The sequence below is a fragment of the Scardinius erythrophthalmus genome (assembly GCF_964197995.2).
Source record: "Scardinius erythrophthalmus genome assembly, chromosome: 6".
NCBI classification, from domain to species: Eukaryota; Metazoa; Chordata; class Actinopteri; order Cypriniformes; family Leuciscidae; genus Scardinius; species Scardinius erythrophthalmus.
This window is the reverse complement of record NC_138226.1, coordinates 19,864,619-19,886,128: the sequence shown is the minus strand read 5'-3', so window position 1 is coordinate 19,886,128 and position 21,510 is coordinate 19,864,619. Positions and strand designations below refer to the sequence as shown.

The window sequence follows — 21,510 nt, the reverse complement described above, 5'->3', positions numbered from 1 at the left end:
TTTACTCACCGCCTGCGGTTCCAACGCACGACCGTGAACCTTTATCGTTGGGACTGCATTAGACGATCTGCAAATCCGGCAATTACTTCCCTAAAGCCGAGCACAGCGCTTTGATGGGCGTAATGCTTTCGCTCTCTCGCTCTCGTCTACGGGTGCGCGCGCGCCCTTCACCAGATAACACGTTAGCAGCGTCTTACATCAGCAGCGTCTTACGTCAGCAGCGTCACTGTGGAGTCGTGAATGCGGATTGACAACAGACCCGGAAGAGAATACAATGCTGAATAAAGTCATAGTTTTTGTTATTTTTGGACCAAAATGTATTTTCGATGCTTCAGAAAATTCTAACTAACCCATTGATGTCACATTGACTACTTTGATGATGTCTTTATTACCTTCATGGACATGGACAGTATACCGTACATTTTCAATGGAGGGACAGAAACTTCTCGGACTAAATCTAAAATATCTTAAACTGTGTTCCGAAGATGAACGGAGGTCTTATGGGCTTGGAACGACATGAGGGTGAGTCATTAATGACATAATTTTCATTTTTTGGGTGAACTAACCCTTTAACTCTCGACTTTTACTTCCTAAATTTTGGAGCAAAGTCTGGCAACGTCAATCTAATGTCACGTTAGTCATCATGTTAATTCTAATAAAGGGACTTTCAGAGATTTCAATGATTCCATGAATCATGATTTTCCATGATTCAGAGTCATATCTTAAGTCTTGAACATCTGCATTAGCATATGCATATTAAGCCAAGATGTTACCATTTAACTAGGTGCTTAACAGGACACATTTAAAGTGTAAGTTGCAGGTTAACCACCACAGCCAATTAATGTGTAAATTAAAGTGCTCTATATGTATATATTTAATTATTTCTGTCTTAAAATGTGTTAAAATAACATTTATTGGGGTTTCTTCGAAGGTAGCGTGTTTTTTCAGTTACTGGGTGATGACGTCACAAGAGGAACTCGCAACCCATACTCTGCTAGATTCCCACTGTATTATGGCTATTTGGAGAACGACTGAGGAAGTGGGAAACCATCAAATTAACCGGTCAGGCGTGAGAGAGGGGAGCCATGGCACTCAAAGAGTTATTAATGCTTGGTGTGAGGAGAATGAGTGGAGGGTTAGCCAGGTGTCCTGGTGAGTAACGTTAGCTACGTTAGAGCTAGTCTAACCTGGTGCAAACTTAACCCGGATAATATAACGGAACAAGCAAGTCTTTTCAAAATATTGCCGTCATGTAGAATAGCAAGGAGGGACAACGACTGAAGACATTATTTACTTAGAGTAAGTCAGTCCAAATCAGAGCTGTAACGTTAGAGATGCACACACTGCACAGGCATCAATCGTAGTCTCATCGACGCCTCAAACGTCATGTAATACCCTTCCTCAATCCACCCGTTATAGAGATGCGCGGATGGGCTATTATTTCATCCGCAACCGCATCACAAAACTCATCATCCGTCCGCCATCCATCCGCACCAACGTTTTTGACCAATTTTCAAAACCGCAACCGCCCACCATCCGCTGATTGGGAGATGCAAGGCGCTGCTGATGACAGCCGCGAGACTAGAAAGCTCTTACTTCAGAATATCAGCAGTGAACTCCGTCTCCGATCGGCGCACATGGACAAAAATAAATAAAATATTTAAATAAATAAATAAATAGCCTAAATTAAACGTGTTTCGGCAAAACCGACCTTATCTGATAGGCTACTGTACATTATTTTCATTGTAGCCTAATAGAAAACGCATTTTGGCACATCATTTTGGCTTTTTCGTTGGTGCGCCATCAGCTAGGCTTGTGCTTACAAAAGACAGATGAAATCTAATATTAATAATTGATCCATGTCGGTATAGCTACACAGCCTAATATTTTACACTTATAATGAAAAAAAAAAAAATCCTATACAATCAAGATAGCTATTTACTTTTTAAAATATTAAATCCAGAACATGGTTAGTTAATGAAACATGGATTAAAATTAAGATACAATTAATACCAAACGAAATTCGCTTTAAAGAAGGGCTTTGTGCTTTCTGTTTCTCACAGAGGTCTCTGTGAAAGTTTGAATGTCTTTTAGTGCCGCTCTGAGGTCGCGTCCGTAATGGAGAACTGTCACGTAACATTGTTTATTCCTCATAAATGCAAACACGAAAAATAAATGACAAAAGACTTTTTAAAAAAGACAAACCATTATTTTTTGGAAAAAATGTATGGATTTATAGCGTTTTGGTAAAAAAAAAAAATGTATGGATAACATAACTTCTATTTCCTTTGTTTTTAATTCTCCTTTTTTGAGTTTGTCACGTAGGCTACCTCCTTCGCCGGTGTTACCATCTCTGATAATAACAAGCAGTCTGCATAGATTCTGCATAGGCGAGAAAATTTGACTATTTCAAAGTGTGCTTTGCAAAAAATTCCAAAAGCGATTTTTTTGGATGTAGGTATAGTCAGATAACAATATCTAACAATGTATACATATACTTTTGATTTGATTGGTTCAACCGCCCGCCACCCGCCCGAATTTAATTAAAATATTATTTTTCATCACGTCATCCGCCCGATCTGCGGTTTATCCGCGGAGTCCGCGGCTATAACCGCCAACCGCGCATCTCTAACCCGTTATCAATTTCTCACGATTTAATTAGCGATGTTTATTGTCAGAAAAGAAAAAGAGAGATCGATGTCCCCATCACTGTGTTGTGGGCTATGCCACCCAATTGAATCAGCAGTGGAGAGTGTGTGCTGCCGTGAGGTGAACACGTTCTGGAGTTTAGTGGACAGCTCGACCTGCGACCGGCTGATCTGACGTGCCTGAACCCGTTTGTTTTGCGAATAGCTTATTCTCATTTCAGGCATGATCACGGTCCCCTTAAAGGAGAACTTGGTAACTTTTTTAACTTAATAAAACTGTCTAGAAATCATTTGGATGGTTAAACAACCTGTTCTGGTGATATTGGTGACTTTCCCCGCTCCCCCCAGCGTTCCCAGGCGGAAAACCAACCTTGCAACTTGGGGACTACCGTCCCGGCAAGATAGAAATTGGAAGTCTCGTGAGAAGCGAGAATGAGAACGAGAACGAGCGCGAAACACAAATTGCTTTACGGCAATTCGACATAAACACACACGCATGTATGATATTACCAGATTACCCACCTCGGTAGCTCCGATCATAACAAACGCACATGAGCAGCGGTAGTGAGGGGGAGGAGGCCGCCGCAAGTGAGTTTTTTACGACCGCGTTGTGAAATATACGCCCCACCACAGCTGTAGGGGGAGCTCGTGGGGAAAACATGCGACAACAAAAGGGAAAATCAGCGAAGAAGTGACTAGAGTTCGCTAGAGTTGCCGAGTTCTCCTTTAAAGTCAGCACACACGAGTATGTTTACAATTGAGTTATTTTATCCATAATTTTTTTTATCAAATAAAACATACAACCAACTTTTCTTCAGTTATGTAAGGCATCTATAGCTGCAAGCGTACGGTAACTCTACTAGTGAGTTCCTCTTATGACGTCACGCCCCATCTAGTGGAAGGGAGCGGGAGCGGTTAAAACCACTGTTAAAAGTGCCAATTTTTCATATTATATCAGCATTTTGGTATAAAAAAACAATGGTGGGCGGTTCTTATCTTTATGTTTAATAAACACATTGCATTATCTTCGTGAAAATTTTAACCTGCAACTTACACTTTAAGATGCTTAATTCTCCATTACCCCTTTTCCACCAAAAAAGAACTAGTTCGGAACTGGTGCTGGTTCAAAGTTGGTTCAACTTGCGAACCTTCTCAGAACCTGTTTGTTTTTCCACTGACTAGAGATCCCAGCGAACAACGTCGTTACGTCACTGTGTACGTTGCCATATGTCTTAGCTTTCCCAGAAACGCTTGCGCCAATTTCAGGCATTACAATTACAATGGCGGACTACATTGTCTTTCTGCAAATGTTTCTCCTGGCTTTGCAATCCTATATTGGGGTCAGAAGAAGACGTTTAGAACACATTTCTGCTGCTCGTCTGGATTACTATAGGCGGAGGTTACGTTCGAGGAGAAGTTCGACAATAACCCGCCCCCAGCCCCCGACGTAAGCATGACGTGGTAAAAAAAAAAACGGTTCTAGTCCAGCAAAGAGTTGGTGCCGCTTTGGAACCAATTTTCCTGGCCGAGAACCGGTTCTTTGGCTGTCGAAACACAAAGAACTGTTTCGCGAGTAGGCACCGGCTCCAGACCGGCACCAGCAATGCCTTGGTGAAAAAGGGGTAAACATGATGTTATGTCCTTTTCTTAAGTAATAAGCTGTTCTTAAGCATAGCTTTACGAGTTTGGTGTTATGATATGTGATCATTAACATTGCTGACAAAATTGTTGACAAATATTTTTGTTTTAGAATCGTCTTTTGGTCTCATATGACCTATTTTAAGGGCCTGCAATAACGAGGTTTGAGCAGTTGGGCGCTGTAGTGCAATACTGTAATGCAGCCCTCCCGGATTCAATAGTTAGAATAGGTCAACATCAATATTTTTACTAATTGCAAAAGCTGAATAATCTATCAAAGTTGGGCTGCACGATTAATCAATTATATTGCTGCGATTATTTTATGCACAGCTTGTCAGTGCAGCACTGGTCTGTGATCAGTAGTAAATGATGCTCCCTCTGAAAGCCAGAGGGCGCTCTCATGCAGAGACTCCAAGTATGCTCCGCAGAAGTATAATAATGCACATCATTTAATTAAAAATGACTAATAAACATATGACTACGACAATATATGGAGTTTGGAGTAAAAACATGTTATTAAATGTTGTCTTTTGTCAAACTCGCAGTGCTTTCAGATGGAGCAGCATTTATTACTGATCACAGAGCCATACGTCACTGACAAGCTGCGCATAAAAAGTAAAAAATTTCATAATCGTAATAAGCCAAATCGGTTTAAGCATGATTGATTTCGATGAATCGTCATATCATTTGAAGCACATAGAGATCTGGACTTTATATTTTGTAAAAAGTTGTTTTATTATTATTATTTTATTGATTTTATTGTGTCTCCCAAAATATAGAATGATATCTTATTTGGGTGAATTTGTTTTGGTTATTATCGTATCAGTCAAAGTTTCTGTATTGGTGCATTCCTACAATAAAGGATCCTACCTATGTTTCTCAGTGGTTTCCCTCTAATACGTCTCCCCTGTTGACTCCTCAATCGACCTGACAAGCGTTAAAAATCCCTCTGATTAGTATCTAGCCTTCTCTTTGATAATCACCTCTCTTGTCTGGATAATAGCCCTCTGGTGTCTTGGACATCACAGACTGAAGTCTCACAGGGAAAAACTACATGCATCAAAGTATTCTCTTCTCCATTGTCTGTGAAAACGCTGGACCATTACTTATGGTGCAGGATTTTTCCTTCTGATATTTAAGCTCTACAGCTGACCTTTGAAACCAATTTACAGAAGTTGTTGTGCTGAATCACAGAAAAGTTTGACTCAACTTAAGCAATAAGAACAAATTGCATGTATTTAGTCCCTATGTTGAAATATGGAGTTTAGATAGACTTGATATGCACGAGAAACGGTTTGATGGGCGTTTCTTTGTTGGTATATTTGGTTAATAATGTAAGTAGAATCTCATAAGTGGTGAGATTTCCTTAGATATATGGATGTCAAGATGCTTGTACTGTACAAATTAGGCTAGTGGTTGACTGATAGTTTTTTTTTTATGGCTGATGCCGATATCTTGGAGAGCAGGGTGGCCGATATAAAGCTGTTTGTGCGCACTGAATCATTTTTTTCAAATAAAAACAAGGTAACACTAATTTTACATACAGCACACCTGTTAAGCTGCAACCCCACTTTTGAAATATCCCCAGAAATGACATACCCAAACTGAAACAGATACAGTTCATGAACCCTTTGTACTAAAAGCACAAGTATGATCTTATTTGAAAGCTGACACCTGGCAGTTTATTGTAAATGTAGAATTAATTATTGTCATAATGAAAAAAAATGTTATAAATAGCTTCAAAGTTTTGTAAGTTATTTGAAATTAATTTTTATGAAACATCCTCATGAAAATAAAATTGAAGTTGGCACTGTAGCAATCTAGAAATGCACTACAGCTAAAGCCACATGTCTAAACATTTTATGTTTAAAATCTGAAGATAATAAGTCCAAAACTCTGTATTTAGTTAAATGTTTTTCAAGGCCATGTCAAATGACTTTATTTTGATTTGACTCTAAAATGCAACTGATGTTTATTGTCATCTTCTATCCATCTATCCAGTATATTGTCTCTATTGTTTTGTGGTGCAAACGATCCCCATTCAGTCTCAGTCTCTCCTGCACACATTCACACCTCTCCAGACTGGTTATGGCTCTAAATATTTATTGTCATCTTCTATCCATCTATCCAGTATATTGTCTCTATTGTTTTGTGGTGCAAACGATCCCCATTCAGTCTCAGTCTCTCCTGCACACATTCACACCTCTCCAGACTGGTTATGGCTCTAAATATGCATTTCTTTTGTCAGCATTATAGTTACTAACGACTGGCTATTCACAGGCTATTCATAGGTTTTCAGTCCCTAATTTCTTTTCTCAAAGTTCACCTCACATTTTAAACTGTATCAAATGCATTTCTTGAATAAAGAAACATTTCAGTAAGCATTCAAAAAATCATAAAAGATAACTGCTAGACCTGGCAGGTGCACCTAGGGTTAGCTAGCATGTTAGCTTAGCACACCATCAATACACAACAATTTATGAGATTAAAACCATGTTTGTGCTCCAAACTTACTTTTTAACGCAAATCGAGTATTTTAAATAATCTTCTGTGATCTAATTTGGCTTCAGATAAAAAAATCAGACAGAAAATATACTATTGGTATAGTATTCTGCACAATGATAGTCTATATAGATTAGCATTACATTATAAATATAATCTATTATTATGAAAATACCTGGCATGGCTTGAAAAACACAGGTAACTCAAATATCATTGCAATCATGTTCATTGTCTTCAAAACATCTTTATCTGCATGTTACAGCGCGATCTCTGTAGCTTTGTGTGTATCAGTGACGTCCTGGAATGTCACATGATCATGGCTCTTCTTCATGTTCCATATATGGACTATTATTGTGCATAATAGCGCCCTCAGGCTATTGGTATGAATTGAAAACACAGTAGGCTATATATAGGGCCCTATAATTTCCGCGATCACGGAATCGCGGACGGAATCGCGGAATTGGCAAATTAACGCGGAATCTAGTGTCAACGCGGAATTTGACATAGCCTATTTGGAATAAAATTCTGTTTTTGTGTGGGAGAAAAACGTATGTCTGAGGAAAATCGCATATTAATGAAAGAACGAGCAGAGAGAGGCCCGGTCGCGCGCGCGTCTTCAAACTGTCTTGCTCTCTCTCACTCCCTCGCGCTTATTAATCTAAATCAATTGAGAATTGACACAATGGTAAAAGATCGGAAGAGCGAGGTTTCACGTGGAGCATTCGGATATTTTTTTTCCTGAATTAGGCTAACGTTACCGCTGTGTGTGAATTGTGCAAAAAAAAAACTTTTTACCTTTCCTTCTTCTCTGACAAGCGTTACGCCCATTCAGCTGACATAAAAAACACTTTCAATAAACTAAACAAAACCTATCCAATGATGAAATGTTTTCTGTGTTGACAAATCGATGTCCAACTGGGATAATCACACAACGCGTACAAGTCTGCTAATGATACGTCCGATTCGCGAACTAATGACTCCTTTGAACCGATTCACTTTAATGAATGGTTAAAACAACTGATCTGTCCAACACTGAATCGGTTCGGTGTATAACAAAATCGGTAACACTTTACAATAAGGTTCCATTTATTAAACTCTAGTTAACTAGATCAGTTAACATTAACTATTAATAAACTGCACTTCTACAGCATTTATTAATCTTTATTAATGTTAATTTCACGATTTAGTAGCCTACATTATTTAAATGAAAAGTTGTATTTGTTAACATAGTTAGCTTAATGCACTGTGTGAAGTAACATTAAAAATACAGGGTTAGGGTTAACAGATTAACAAAGAGTTAACAGATTAACAAAGATTAATAGATACAGTAACACATGTATTGGTTCATGTTAGTTAGCCTAATACATTCACTAATGTAAACAAACCAAACCACATTTAACATCTCTTAAAATGAGAATTTTGTTTGTTACCTCAATAAATTTAGGGTCATTCCTATTTTATTTGTGTACATTTTAATCATTAACATTTAAAAACACTCTTTTTACGACTAAAATTACAGTAAAAGGTAAAAAAAACCTGAGTTCTCAAATTAAAACGGAATTTGCAAAAATTAAAACGGAAAAAACGGAATTTGGGAAAAAATAAAACGGAATTTGGGAAAAAATAAAACGGATTTTATAGGGCCCTATATATAGAGTACAAAGCGCTCATAATGATTACATCGACGCATTTGGGTATAAATTCAATAAATATTATTCCTGTCTATAGAAATCTGCTGTAAACCTATGAGAATATATCAATATTTCTCCAAATCTGCACATTTTTGAGCTAAAAGCCCTGAAGGACGTTGTTTTGTGAATCGCTGTCATGACGACAGCACGGGAGTTTTTTTATGAATGAAAGCGGCTGACGCGCATAATTCATATTAAATGTATCGACTCATTTTTTTCATTTCATAACTCCTGACACAAATTAAGAAATAACTGTCGCTGTAAGTTTCTCAGAATACAATAGTGGTCAAATACTGAAACTTGAGTCTTATATCTTTGTAATGATGTATAGTTTGTCAAGGTATAACATTAAATCTGATAGTAACTTTGAACTATATATATAAAAAAAAAAACGCTTCAGTGCGCCCGCGCACTGGCAACGGTTAACAGGTTAAAATGAAATGAGTATGACATATTGGGCAACTGAATATAACAGCAACAGCATTTAGCTGTTGCAACTGCAATTATGCAACAGCATAATGTGAAATCAAGGGTTTAAAGTTTGTTTATCGTGCATCTCCCAGTGAAGCTGAACTCTCCTGTCCACTGTCCAACTTTTTAAGAAAAAATACATATATGGAGTATGAAAATTGCAGTTTCAGAAAATAGTAGTGGCCACTCATTTTGTCAATGACTTCACATATTTTTTTTCATGTTTTCACTCAACAGTACTGTAAATGTGTCCTATGGTGTGACATTTAAAAAGAACTAAGAAATGATATTAAATAACATAAAAAAATACTTGAGACAGAATTGTTCACATTATTAAAACATTATTTTCTGAAAGTGATATGTATTTTACATGAAAGTACTAATTAGAATCATTTTCACCATGAATAGATGAACTTGATAAACTTTTCCCTACGAATGTCAATAAAACTTTTTCGCCAACCTTACAAAACTGTTTGAAATTGTACCTATCTAAGAGGTGATATTATTGTAACTCCCCTAATGGTAAACTTGAGTCTTTTTTTAAAAAGATATTTTAAAATAAGTATATTTTTCTGTTGTTTTATGTTTGTCATACCATAGGACAAAACGTCACACCAAAGGACAAAGATAGTCATTGCATAAAAAGAGTCCGAATATATAGTGTTTATTGTAACAATTATAAAGGAGGACATTTGTTTTTATTTTTCAACAATATAAACTGTGCAAAACATAGAACACCATAAGTAACTTTGATACTTATAGATCCATCAATAATGTAGTCTCCAAAAAACGGCAATAAACATTAAAATGTAAGTCATTATTGAATTTAAAATCATCAAAACTGGTCAACAAAAAAAAAAAAGTATGTTAACAAACTTTATCTATTTGTTTTAATAGCTTTTTATGGAGGTCTTGTCCTATTGTGTGACATATGTGTCCTATGGTGTGACAGGCCAAAGTGTCACACCAAAGGACATTTCCTGTCACACCAAAGGACATTTGAGCTTTTGTGGCAGTTAATAACCATGCTAATACTAGCTGAACAGGTATTAGCAATTGGCATGATACATTTGCATAATATTACATAGTCCTGCTGTTAAAAATACAAATTTGAATTAAAAAATGAAATTTAGGGGTGTCACACCAACTTCAGTGGTCTTAAAACATAGTTAAATATTTGAACAATTCTGAGAGAAATACTTCAACAAGGCTTCATAGGGGTCTTCAGCCACATGACCTTGAATGGGGTCTTTCAACTAAATGTAGTTGTCCATGATATTGCCCAACTTATTATCAGGTTATTGCATAACACCAAAGGACATTTTTTTTCTGTTGCAAACTTTATGAAATTCCTACACTTTTAGAAATGTATGTATAGGAAAAAGTGATGGACACTTAGTGAAATAGACACTTGCACAATTATGCCAGGAGTGTTCATTAAGATTTTCTTTATTTATAAAAGTTAATATTTATGAAATAATTTTGTCTACCGTCACACCATAAGATGATTTTGAGATTTGGCTCAAAGTTGTAAAAAAAATAAAAATAACTCGGGTATTAAAACAACAAATTCATGTAAAACAAGAAAATGTTTAACCATTTACAGTATTCTAAATGATGAAAATGTGAAATAAATAATTTTTTATCTTCTGTGAGGGTGAAAAAGCCACGTCACGTCAACTACCCACTTACACAAAGTAACACGTTCATGCAGGCTACAAATGTGCACTTTAGAAGATCTCACTGCTGGATTCGAGGATTGTGAAATTAAATCTTTATTAGATATTCAAATTTTGTTTAAATGGTATAAATGCATATACTGAATGCTGACAGTAAATGACAAAGTATAAGTGTGTTTGCCTTTCTTTTACTAATAATATAAAAGTAAATGCTGTAATACTTTTCGTGTAGAGTTTCCTTTCTTTGTTTAACCGTTCTATTTAGTGACGTATTAGACAAAACTGTTAAACAGAGACCATAATTAATGAAGACGGCATTCTCTTCTCAGCGGCGTCACAATAAAAGTCCCGCTTCCAACACATCAGCCAATCAGAAAAAGTCATCGGCCGATGCGATATTTAAAAAAAGCCAAATATCAGCCGATATACCGGCCTTGGCGATACATCGGTCGACCTCTAGTACAAATTGCCTTAAACTGCTTTTTTTCCGCATTTGATGTCTACTTCAGGGCTGATTAGCGCAAATCTCTCCCTCCACCCACTCCTACACACCCACCTACCAACACTTACAAACACAAACGTCCAGTACACCCTCCCCTCTGCACTAAATCAGCACACTTGAAGAGTTCAAAACATCAGATCTCGTTCCATATTGCTGTAGAGCATTCCCTGCCCGAGTCTGACGGCGTATGACTGGTTCCTCCACCCCGTTGAGACAGAAAGAGGTAAGCTGTCGGATCCACCTGCAGTCAGATCTGCAGATCCTAAACTAATCTGTATGCCACATTTTTACTCTGGATAGACTGTCGAAAGCAGATCCTAGTAGTGTGAAGATCAGCAGTTCAGCAAGGTGACAGCAACACTAACTTATTTTGGACTTGGTGTTTTTGAAGGTTGTCAGCGGTTTAGCTTGGATATGTTGGATTGATTGTATCTGACTTGGTTATGTTGTCAGAGGTAGCCTAAACCACTCTATAAATATTTCTAGGTTAATCCAGGTCACTCAGCTGATGGTGTAATGTATTTTATTTGCTCTCTTCATGTGATCGGAGCAGTTCTGCTTGCTTTTATGAGATGTAAACCAGTGTATGATCAAAACAAGTAAGTTTATGGACTGGTTACAGTTTAAGTACTTACGGTTTGGTACTTACTTAAACCTTTCTGTTTGTCCACAGTTTCACTAGGTAATCTTACATTTAGTCTCAACAAACTTTAACCATGTTGCTACTGCTACCATGCATCAGGATGCAGTTCCTCCACATGAACCGAATGACATGCTGTTCTGGACCTTCTGGAGAGTTTGTTTATTTTAAAGGTGTGTGTGTGTTTGGAGTCGAGGTCATGATTTTCAAAGCTTTAATTCTTGACTCCACCTAGACACACAAACAGGCCCCTTTAACCAGCTGGACCATCTTATTGGACCGTCTTCTGTATTCTTCTATAAAGACCTTTTAGATGTCTTTGTTAGGTAGTCTACATTCACTGGACTCAAACTGTTACTTGTGCACTGCAGCTATGTATTGCTGTCATTTCCCAGAATTCCTTGTGCTGGCAAAACATGTGTAGTTCCCATCTGTTGTGTGGCATCTGCTCATCTCTCAAGCCTCGAGGTTTCTCCTGACATGCATTTTTTATTTTTTTTTTGTGTTGCAGTTGAAATATGACAGATTGAATGCGTAGATACACCAAGGACAGATCATATATCTGGAGTTATTGGTTGGAGAGAGGTGATTCCCACATTGCTTGGCTAAGCTGCAGCTTATAGAATTGTTCTGTGGCCTGCTAAAATTCACACTTATCACAAAATGGGTTGGCACACGCATGAATTGGAGAGCATTATTGGCCGCCATGGCCAGATCGCCACAAAGTTGATCGCCTGTGTTGTAAAAGCTGCTTTATTTGATCCAGACAAGTCCCACTGTAACCCTGCTCAACCTCTTACAGTAAGCTAGATTGTAAACAGGAATTCACCAGCGGTGGACTCATGCGTGACTTGCGAGAGATGCTCGGTCTAGGCAGAAGCCTTGTGAGAGTCATATGATGCATCTTAAGGGCTCTCTCTTTCTCTCTCTCCCTCCATTGCTCAGAGGCTCAGTTCAATGCATCATAACAGGACTTGTGCTTGCCCAATGCTTATTACAGGAATGGATTCTACAAAGGGTGATGTTTGGTACAACTTACCATCGTAGATGTAGTAAAATGTATTTCTTTTTTAAGTAAGTTTTCTAAATTCATCATGTAGCTACCCATGCCATTTGGAGTTCACCCAATGTTTTCTTTTGAACTTTTTGCCATCTCATGGGTTGGTTTGGGGTCATGTTGAAGCATAGCACTGTTCAGAGCGGCTCGATCACAGTTAATGCTGCTCCATCTCTGCAAGCCCTGTGAGATTGACATGCATTTATTTGAAAAAGGAACACGTGACAAACATTGTTCCAAACTTGTAATGAGAGGCATTTACAAGCCTGTTCTCCAAAAGAGAACATTTAATGATGTTTTTACTCCATTCACTTTTTACTTCACTCACAAATGTAATTTAACTTTGATTTCATTTTATTACTTAAAAGCTTCAATACCACAGTGAAAACTACTAGCCTAACTAATAAGGTTAAAACATTGAGGCAAGTGAACAGTCAGTAAAAAAATAAGATCAAATAGTCAAGTTTCCTGTCAAAGATTGATCAAAATAATTTAATATTTTATAAAGAAGCCTAGACCTTTCTCATGATGCTTGTTTTGGCTGCACTGTTAGGAAAGACAGCATTAATACTGTAATCAGTTTGTTTTCTGCTCAGAGTTATATAGCCAAAAGTGGATCTGTAATACCATAATGGGATATTAGAGAGACTAGTTAAAAATAAATACAAGTAAATATTATGTGGTAGAATCATCTGTATTTTGGCTGTCCACTGGAAGGCTTTTGGCTAAGATCACTACAGACATAGTAGTAACATGAATCTCACTTATGAGAACGTCAACAATCATCTATATCTCTGTCTGTTCAGCAGACGGCTTCAGTACTCTGGTTGTGCTTATGTGTGTCTGCTTGAGGCTTAAAGTTCCTGAGACTGTTCTGATCCCAGCCTACGTGTGTGAGGACACTATATAAACACACCTCAGTAATTGGCACACTGCTCGTCTCATTCATATCTTAGTTGAAACAGGAGCCCATGGAAAGTGTTCGGTTTATCCTTCCCTGTTACCGTTCAAACTGAAAACAGTATGTAGAAAGCATGGCTCTGGCTCTGACCAGAAAGTGGCCCTGCAGACAAGAACAGGTGTAGGGGTGTAACAATAAATGTGTCACAATGTATCGCAATACAAAAATGCAACAATTGTGGATAGTGTCAATATATATTGCATATAATTTGCCCAAAATGAAAATTACTGTCAAGTTTACAGAGTTTTAGTGTCAGACTACTATATGTTAAATATAATATATAATAATGCAATGGGGTAATATTTGTGGGTCCTGATAATGCCAAATGTCTTATATTATCTGTAAAAAGTGGCCTACATTATTTTAAATATATCTAGTAGTCAGTGAAAGAGTGCAAGCATATTCGTCTAAAATAATTCTGTATTTTCAGCTTCCGAATAATGAATATTTTTATTCTGGTTTCACCATTGTCCTGTGCATTGGGTTACCAGCACCAAGTCCAAGCCTATTCATTTTCCACACCCAATGTAATACCAAATTTAGCATTTTAATCAACAGTTACTTATTTGTTAACCTTTTACCATATGTCTTTGAGTATCGCAATAATATCATATCGTGAGTTCAGTATCGTGATATGCATCGAATCGTGACATGAGGGTATTGTTGTTACACCCCTACTAGAGTGTCATCTGTTGTGATACTGCATGCATTTGTTCAGAATTGCTTTAATTTTTCTGCCAGGATTGCTGGTACAACACCCGAATGGTTCTGAAATTTCCTTTATATTTCGTCTTGATATATTCATCTTGATTCAGATTTACTAGTACATTTTAAAGGCATCACATTTTTCACGCTTCAACTTTTAAAATCTGGAAATTTGATAGTTTCATAACACTCCCTGTAATGATGTATGAGGATGCTATAATTGGCATATTTCACAAGAAAATTCAAAGGATCATTTGCAAACTGGAGTGGTGTTCAGTTGAAGAGCCCCTCTGAATTTCACATGCCTTTTCACTTCACTAGAAGTGTTTTCCATCTGAATAAATTAAAGTCCACTAGTATTTGTCTTATGATATCTCTGCAACACATGACTGTGCTGATTTTAAGGATTTTTCCCCCCAAAAAATGATCAGCCATTTTTGGGATGTCATATAACCAACAAAGAGTGTATTGAGCCAGCACAATGAGGCAGGATTATCTTCATACAGGCTGTGCTCCTGGCCTATCCTATCTCCTGAAGGGTTCAGAGGTCACTCCACTCTCATGGCTATAAACACTGTTGTTGAGGGGAAGGATCATAACTATACTATGTTTTGACCATCTTCACGCTTTAATACGAGTTCATATGCTTTAACAGGCTGGAGCCCAGGCTGTCGTAAGTACTGCTCATATTTGGTTCTTTTGTATTCTGTGCACAGATACTTTTAGGTCTGTAGGTTTTCTTTCCTTGAGTTCTTTTCTTTTCTTTTTTTTTTTTCAGTAAGTTAAGTGCTAGCTAAAAAGCTTAACACGTCTGTTACAGTAAATTGTTTTTGCAGATATGTTTTTTCAGTGTAACTTTTAATGCACTATAGCAACTATTATGGTGATCTTTATGTACTTTCAACCTTGCATTTACTTTTTTTTGGCAGACTTATGATTCCTTCCGATAGGGAAGTTAAGTTTGATAAATGATTATCTTAAACACCCTGCTGCATATAAATGTATTTTAGTGTTAGGTGTACAGATTTTTTTCGGTAAACACAATTCACAGTAGGTGTCATATTTCCTTAACATAAATAACCCATGAAAAAAAGTTAGAAATGAAAGAAATTAGTTAGCTGCAAAAGCTGAAGCATGTTGTTGGTTTTGCATATTGTTTTTAACATACAAGATCTTTGTCAGATTTCTAGAAAATGGAATATTGGCACAATCTGGTTATAGCAATCAGGTTAATGTGTTTACGTGATTCTTTCATAATCATACTATAACCAAATTCCTAATACTAGAGTATTCCTATGCATGTAAAGTGCACTCTGTGCTCAGATACATTTGGAGAGATTTGTTTGTGAGATTTGCTAGTGAGCAAAAACTATTAGAGAATAAATGGCAGTTCATTTGGAACAAAGTTTTTGGAAATACTTGCACCCGTATCCATTTCACAAACTTGTTTCTTATTTGTGCCTCTTGTATGCAGATTTAAGAAAAGACTCTTTCTCATGCTGAGATCTCTTGACTCTGTTTTGTTTAATAGCAGATTGATCACACTTTCCCCTCAAAGGCTCACAGGAGTTGCTGTAGGGGGACCATTAAAGCTCTTCAGTGCTTTTCCAGCTGGGAATCTATATCAGCCCCCTGGAAAAAGGGATAGATCTAGATGTCCCCCCTCCATCCTTTTCCATATAATAAGGCTCTCAAGATGAAAAGCCATTTCAATTTTTTGTTTTTAAATAATCAGATTTGTCACGGTACAATGGTACCGGGTTGTCAAAATTTCTGTTCTATTGCACTTTCACTTTAAAGGGTTAGGCTAGTTCACCCAAAAATTGTAATTCTGTCATTACTCACCCTTCTGTCGTTCCAAACAAGTAAGACCTTCGGTCATCTTCAGAACACAAATGAAGATCTTTTTATTAAAAATTTGAGAGCTTTCTGTCCCTCCGTTGAACGCTATGCAACTACCACTTCTACACCAACAAAAAGTTCATAAAGAGATCGTAAAACTAATCCATATGCATTGAGCGGTTTAGTCCAAACTTTCGGAAAAGACTCGATCACTTTTCAGCAGGTACCAGATTGACCTGATACTCAATACTACCAGAAAGACTTACCGTTATGTTTTAAAAATTTAAGTATCCACTTGATACCGAAGTACCGGTACTTTTGATAATCCCCTAAATCATATGGAGGTTATGTGCAACAATCTTACATATTCTGTAAAGCAGGTCGCATTGCTTCCGGTTCAGGTCATTTTTACATGCTACGTTAAATATAGAGCTGTTTAACTCAAGATGCCTAAAAAGAAGCTACCAAAGATGAGCATAGGCTAAGCGATGTCCATAACTTAAATGACGATGTCCATAAAAAAATTCTTATTGTTGCCATTTTATTTGCTTTTAATATCCAAATGTTTGTGAGAAGAAGTAATTATGATAGCTGATTACCTAGACATCCCCATCAGTTCATACTGCTGTTAACACTTTCTCTGACAAGCGTATGCAATAACATGTGTTCGGCATACAGCGTCTGCGTTTTATAGAATAACTTAGGTGTATTTCTGGTGTACTGAGTTGTTGGATTTTTATTTCTTCACAGAGGTTTCTAAGCGACGAGATAATGAGAGTTCACACACATACCAGATTCTGCTTTCTCTGCGTGCTGACCCTGCTGTACCATCAGTGCAGTCACTGCCATGAGGGAGGGTCCCACCATCACCACGGGCACAATGACCATGACCACGTCCACAGCGACCTGCAGATTTCAGAATTGTCCTGCAATAATTTATCGGACCAGTTAGTACACGGCAACAATGGCGAACCTGCAGAGAACGAGCAACGTTACTACATTCACCAGTTGTTCTGTCGGTACGGCCAGAAGGATCGTTTGGATTTTAAAGGCTTCCAGAGTTTGCTGTTAAGTTTAGGGCTGGGCGAGGTGCGGGTGGTTGGGCTGGAGCACGAGGATCTTGGCCACGATCATGTGGCACACTTGGATATTCTCGAGGTTCAGGAAGGACGGCACTCGCATTCGGCCGGTCATGGTCATCCTCACCCTCACCAGAAGTCCCACAAGAACCACCACGAGAATGAAGAACATGGCCCCGATGAGGAGCTACCGTGCAGCAAAACAGCAGAGAGCACCACTCACAGTGGATCTGAGAAACATAACCATGAGAAAGACAGTGATCATGAACACATCCACAGACATGTCACGGTCACTCAAGATCATGACGATGACCACGCACATTCACACACGCACAGTCAACAACAACTGGTACATGATCATGACCAAAAGAGTAGTGAACATACACAAGAAAACAATGATCTCAGTGACCAAAGGCACCATCATCATGACCACCATCACCACAAGCACCCCCACCCTCGTCTCCATGGTCCAGACAGCGCGGAGCACACCTCAGCGACGCCTCAGCTCACACCCCGAATCCAGCCTTCAGCACCCACTGAGCTACCCACCACACAACCCAGAAGAAACAGGAGACCACCTAAAGTCAGAGCCCATCAAGGCCGCAACAAGACCAGCATCACTGTTACTCAGGCCGTGGAGCTGGAGACCATCGGGGATGACCAGGATCACAGCCCTATTCAGCCGCAGAGGGGCAGGAGAGAGGTGCCAGGAGAAGATCTGTCTGTCAAATCACATGCACACAGTGCTTTTCACCAACATGAGGAGGTACATCTCAGCATCTGTCTTAGCCTATGGTTGTTAATAAATGGTAGTGCTCTTCAGATGTGCTTCAGATCAGGGATTGGCTATTCGTTTTTTAGCGTAGTTAAATTTTAGCGTCATGAAAGCACTTTGTAACAAAAATTACAGTTACAGAAGATAGTTACAGTTGGACGACTTCACGCTAGGTATATAAATTATTATGCATTATTCAGTTTATTTTTATGAGGACTATGACAGATTTGTGGAATTAACAGTGTGGACAGTAATAAAGTATTTTTTACGTTTAACGTTAAAATAATGCAAATTAATGTCCAAGCACTACTTTTGCATTTTGTTTTTAGCACACTTTTTTTGTTTTGTTTCATTGTTAAATACTACTTGGTATATATTGTTATTTTCACTTAAATATCAGTAATTTAATTTATTTCAGAAAATTGAAGTTTAATGTTTTGATAGAGTAGGTTTTGGTAATAAAATGATTTTTTCTCTTATTTGCAGATCAGTATATATTTAATGTCTTCATCCATCTTTCTTATTATAGGATGACATAAAATTGAAAAATAAACATGTGGTTCATTTAATACTATAGTACTTTAATACTTAGTACTAATATTTTTATTAGGGTGTCTGTACATTTACTCAGATGCTTGATTTGTATACTTTGTTCACCATTGGAAGTTATTTGGTTATTTGGCATAATTAGGATTTGATTCTAAACTGGCCTAAATACACAGTGCTTCCTTAACACAGATTAGTTGTTCAGGTATCTATTAACTAGTTGATTTCGAGAAAGTAATCTTGTACACCTCTGGTACTAATATTATATATATATTTGATATATGTATTTGTTGAGAAATTAGTCATGTATGAATGCAAAGTAAAAATCTCCATCTTTCTCTTTCCGTCAGTGCCTGAATTTAACAGAGCTGCTACACCAGTATGGACTGAGCTCAGATTCTCTCATATCTCCAGCACAGTTCACCTATTTATGTCCAGCACTGCTGTACCAGATAGACAGACGCTTCTGCATCCTTCATTATCACCACGTTGAGTCTAAGGCAGAAGAAGCAACATCTGCAGGTAAAAGTGATCCTGTACTAGTATGATTTTGTATCAAAAAAGTATATACACTCATCTACAGTTCTCTCTATACCAGTCTAATTTGCTAGCTAATAGAGAGTGAACAGAGTTAGTAAATGGTAAAGCTTTGTTTCTTAAAGTTTAACAACCAGTCGAGAACCAATGCTAAATCATATTAAAACTGTTCTCTAATGTCTGCATTAGACAATTCCTACCTTATGCTGATTTCAGACTACACAATATCAATCATTTCATCTCGTATAGTGTGTCATAGACTAGCATGTTTAATTTTTTTTTCGGCCCTCCACGACGGGTTCCATCTCATCCTTGACTTTGACCAATAGGAGCACCGAAGCTCTACCGTACACAGCTTTCAAACATCTTGAAATGAAAGAGAGTCTATTGTATTGGTGCTGCTAGGTGGAATTAGGCAATGAAGGAAAGGTTCGTGGAGCTACGGCACCAATACTACTTTAGGAGTCAAAATCGCATAATCTGACACAGTGACTATAGTAACAGACATTAATATTGTGTAATCTGAACCTGGCATTGAAACTCTATAGGGCTTTCCACACTTGAAATAGTTAACCCTGGTCATTCTAAACCCCGGGTGAATGGATTCCTGGGTTAACTTTATTCACGTTTCACACTGCTCATACTATACCTGGGGTTAACAGTTAATCCTGAGTATTCATAAAGTGCCGTTTCACACTGCACATTCCTAAACCCCAGGTTAAAGTCCTTATTTTCATATTTGCAGTGTCAGTGTTACTGACTGGACAAGCGCAGCACGTGACACGCACAGCACTGTTTACATAAAGGCTCTAGTATTGCGCATCCTCATATTACACATTGCTGACTGTAATATCAAGTTTTTTCTGAGTGAACTTTGCAAACTATAAAAGTAAGAATGACATTGACATTTTTTCCTATATATACAGAAACGACTGTTTATATACATCGCGCGGTGTTTCCGTGACTGCCCAAAGCGAGTGAATATAAGGCACGCCATTGGTTGTCGGTTGCTAGCATCTAGTTGTAACATTTTAACACCGTATCGTTTTACACTGTACAAGTTTGGCACCGCAATGCTATCTAAATTACAAGTGTGAAACGCTCCTTTACCCGGTGTTAAAAGCGGTGTTTAGAACGACGATAACCCGGGTTAAGTGCACTGTGAAAAGCCCTTATGCGTCCAGTGATCGCAGTCTTACCCACTGCTGCTGATTCTGTTTCTGCAGTGTGGGTCTGGATGTGGGGCTTTGTGTCTATCACCATCATCAGTCTGCTGTCTCTGCTGGGTGTTATTCTGGTGCCCATTCTCAACCAGTCCTGCTTCAAGTTTCTCTTGACCTTCCTGGTGGCACTGGCGGTGGGAACCCTCAGTGGTGACGCCTTACTGCATCTACTCCCTCATGTAAGTTCATTTTTGGGACAAACAAACATTTAACCATTGAAAAGGTCCAAACTTTTCAACTGTCCCTCTATTTTGCAGTCTCAAGGGGGCCATAATCACAGTTTTGAAGGACACACGGAGGAAGAACCTGAAGAGGATTATCTGACGAAGTTTGATGGAGTTTGGAAAGGACTGACTGCATTAGCAGGAATCTACCTCCTCTTCATTATTGAACATTGCATTGGCATGTTCAAGCACTACAGCGACCAAAGGGTATGAGACACCACAATACCTTCGAGTCGAAACACAGAAATCTTTCAAAAAGGGCAAGAAAACCAGTCACACATGGCTGTTTAAGAATGACAGAGTTGAGGCAGGCTAAAATAAAATCCATAATTGCTGCAGATGGTGGGGCACAGCGAAACAACCTTCTCAGAACCTAGTGCTTATAATCACTTATCTGTTCATGCTTTCCACAGGGAGGCCTCTGCCAGAGAAAGAAGAAGGGAGAGCAGGCAGAGATCGGGAGGAAATTGTCAGACCACAAACTCAACAGGCGTTCAGATGCTGAGTGGCTCCATCTGAAGCCTCTAACAGAAGGTGGGTTGTTCATTTCTTCGTGAAATCCCAACACAATTTTTTTAGCTTTTAATTTAAGTTGTATGTGTTGATATCCTGAAGATCCTTTCGAGTCTCTTCCTGTATACTGATCTTATAAGAATGAACTCAAGCTGTGTAACACACCAAGCTTGGTGCAGTAATATTTAGAGATAACTCAGCATTCGAGTCAAGAGCAGCACATTGAAGTCTGAGTCCAGGCCGAGAGCGGAGTAGGTTGAGTCTCAGTCTGAACAGT

The 21,510-nt window shown here is 38.1% G+C and overlaps 1 protein-coding gene across 4 annotated transcripts in view; it reads left to right on the top strand.

The window, feature by feature from the left end:
* The window catches only part of slc39a10 (solute carrier family 39 member 10), a 30,708-nt gene that overhangs the window by 4,032 nt on the left and 5,166 nt on the right, over positions 1-21,510 (top strand). For 2 of the 4 annotated variants that reach the window (XM_081368701.1, XM_081368699.1), the window contains exons 2-6: positions 17,087-18,181; positions 19,087-19,258; positions 20,500-20,675; positions 20,754-20,927; positions 21,134-21,254. In XM_081368701.1, the coding sequence (XP_081224827.1) occupies positions 17,108-18,181; positions 19,087-19,258; positions 20,500-20,675; positions 20,754-20,927; positions 21,134-21,254 (1,717 nt within the window). In that variant the 5' untranslated portion in view covers positions 17,087-17,107. Of the gene's footprint in view, positions 1-482; positions 523-15,110; positions 15,168-17,086; positions 18,182-19,086; positions 19,259-20,499; positions 20,676-20,753; positions 20,928-21,133; positions 21,255-21,510 lie in introns of those variants that run through there. The other 2 variants (XM_081368700.1, XM_081368702.1) reach the window with 2 other exon arrangements.